The 2,871-nt window shown below is 40.7% G+C and overlaps 1 protein-coding gene across 1 annotated transcript; it reads right to left on the bottom strand.

The window, feature by feature from the left end:
• Positions 1–220: 220 nt before the first annotated feature.
• Positions 221–2,036, bottom strand: LOC125198282. The gene is made up of 2 exons (XM_048096660.1): positions 1,048–2,036; positions 221–298 (listed from the first exon to the last, which is right to left on the bottom strand). The coding sequence occupies exons 1-2, from the start codon at positions 2,034–2,036 to the stop codon at positions 292–294; spliced, it is 996 nt and encodes a 331-aa protein (XP_047952617.1). The 3' UTR covers positions 221–291.
• Positions 2,037–2,871: the final 835 nt, after the last annotated feature.

The following is a 2,871-nucleotide window of genomic DNA, read 5'->3' as shown; positions in this document are numbered from 1 at the left end:
TTCTAACATTCAGAAATGTTATTAACAAGGATGTCACACTTTGCATCGAACCCAAAGAATGCTCGACTCCAGTTCTCCTGTCTTGTATACCCCATAAACCACTTGTAAGCTTCCTGATTTTGGTTCTTAATTTCCTGAATCGCTTTATCAAAGCCGTGTTAGTCGCCCGAGCCGCCTCTCAGATGTTGTCCTTCAATTTGTTCGAAGGAAACTGTTTTTCGAAATTGTTATGCATGTGCCATACACACATCCGGTGTTCGGCGTGCTCTACGTAGGACCTCATAGCGGCGATCAGCCCCTGCCAAAAAACAAAATCAAAGAAAATAAAACACATCAGTTCAGTTTACACAAAGAAATCGGATTTAGTACCTAATATGATTGCTCAAAAATGAGGTTTTTCAATTCAGTAAACACACATAAATCCACACAATTTCCAAATCCGTCACCAAAAGCCCGAGAAACCATGTCCATGTCTTTGTGTTTTCAATGCGTACCACAGCATGGGCGATAGGAAAAATTTGATCATTCGGGTCGAGCCCGATGGCTGTCAGTAGAATTCCATTGCCTTTACCTCTAAGATGGCACCCGTCTAGCCCTACCAAGCGACGACAATGACGTTTAAACGATGTCTTGCAAGCTGCATAGGCAATGTAGATGGCCTTGAACTTGTCAGTGCCATCACTTAGACGGTGGGTTGATAACACAACAGTGCTTCCCGGGTTGCTCCTTAAAATCTCAGCCTTGTAGTCGTGCAGCCTCTTGTATTGTCGCACCAAGTCCACCTCAATCAGCTTTCGTGCTTGTTGCATAGCTCTCTTTGCTTTGGATGAAGAAATGGTTATCTTCATATCCAAGTGGACCTTCTCGATGAACTGTCCCACAGACATACCAGGGAACACCCGGATATCTTCTTTGTACTTTTTGCTTAGATACTTTGCATTCGCACATCCATGGTTAAATGACGACCCGCCACATTTGTGTTGATTGCGGAGGCGGGAAATCTGCCAAAAACCAAGGGCTGGCCCCTTATATGCAATCTGTACTAACCATGGACATGCAAGTTTCTTCTTACTCATAATCACCCCTTTACATTTCGCGAGGCACCGAATGCTGTCATTCTTCACCAATCTCAGTCTCTTTCCATGCAATACTCCTTGATGACGGATGAGGTCAGCAAAGTCTTCCTTGCAATTAAACCGAATCCCAAGTTCCCATCTGGGGTCATTGAGATCGGTTGCTGGCCTATACCGTCTTGACACAAGTTTATCATTGTTGTCATCATGCTCCATCAAGCGCCTATACCGTCTTGACACAAGTTTATCATTGTTGTCATCATGCTCCATCTCTTCTTCGCTTGATGAATTTGGTGACTCATTAGGAAGGTGATCACTATCGCTAGTATCTCCCATGTGGTCATTCACCATCTCATCCACAATCTTCTTCCACCCTTCTACTTGACCAGCCATGATAGCATCTTCCTCATGGTCACTGAGGTCGTAGTCGCTATCAATGAAGGAAGGATCCTCTTCTAGATCATCATCAGCAACCTTCCCCTTCCCTTTCCCAGTACCATTCTCAAATGCCTTCCCTTTCCCACAAGCAGCAGCCTCCTCAATCCCCTCACCCTTCCCAAATTCACAATCTTCATAATCTGCCTTGTCATCTTCATCCCCAAATTCATAACCCTCAGATCTCATTGCTTCGTCCCCAGACTCACCACCCACACCATCAATAGAATTTTCCTGTGTTATTTGACTAACTACTAAGTCATTAGCTTCAACCACAAACACATCCACAACCCCCTTTTGAACTCCAATCTCGGCCATCTCCACTGATGAGAGGTTATCAAACAATCTCATCAAGCCATCGTCTAAGCTCATCCCAGGCTTCAAATAATAGTATTCTAACCTACTCACATCAAAATTGATCTTCTCCAATATATCATCCACCTCTAATTTAGACCACTTATCTGAGTCACAATTGTCTATGAGTTGTACCTTCCCACCCACATAGTGCTTTCCATTGGTATCTACCATTTGACCAGAGTAATGAAGCCTTGTTGTAAAGATCCCATCTGTAATGCAAATAAATCATATCAGTTCTAAAAATTATTGCACAATTCTCACGCGATGCATACATACATTGACCAAACAATGCACATAAACAAGTCACACAATTTTGACCAGACACTGCACACACAATGACCAAACAATGCATAAATTATTCAACAAATATCATATTAGTACTACACATTTAGGAAGAGAATAATAGTTTTTTAACACTAAAAAACAAAATATTCTGCCTTGTCCTCCCAGCAGCATAATACCATTAAAAAAACACCATTAAAACTAAAAAACAAAATAATAAACCCCACATGTTCCCCCATTTACAATAAATAACATACCAATTCACACACACCCAAAAAAAGCTATAAATAGAAAGCTCATGCTTGGGGACCACAACAAACAACAAATCCACATGTCTCCCAAAAAACTCAAAATCCTAAATACAAAGTTGGGTTCACTGTCAAAACACAATTCCACATTCCCGAATACAAATATTCATTCTCATGCATCTATAAAATGCCCAGAAATCCAAATCCAAATCCAAATGTTCTTGTAAACCCCAGTAGCATACAATGAACACTAAAAAATAAAAGAATAAACTAACCCCACATTATTTATTTTCCCCCACCACCTAAAAATTAAACCCCACATGACAAACCATACACACACAACAACAAAAATTCGACTTCATTGTCCCACCACAATCCACATTCCCAAAAAATTTTTTCATATTCATGCATCTATATAAAGCCCCATAATCCCAAATCCAAATTTTCCCCAAAATATTCATACTCAAATCTATGTA

This window comes from Salvia hispanica, unplaced genomic scaffold (assembly GCF_023119035.1).
Source record: "Salvia hispanica cultivar TCC Black 2014 unplaced genomic scaffold, UniMelb_Shisp_WGS_1.0 HiC_scaffold_1343, whole genome shotgun sequence".
NCBI lineage: Eukaryota > Viridiplantae > Streptophyta > Magnoliopsida > Lamiales > Lamiaceae > Salvia > Salvia hispanica.
Note: the sequence above shows the minus strand (reverse complement) of the source record. Positions and strands in the feature narration are given on the sequence as shown.

What these genes read in the sequence shown, in the direction of transcription:
- LOC125198282 (XM_048096660.1), bottom strand. Translation starts at nt 2,036, where the DNA reads ATGGTAGATACCAATGGAAAGCACTATGTGGGTGGGAAGGTACAACTC.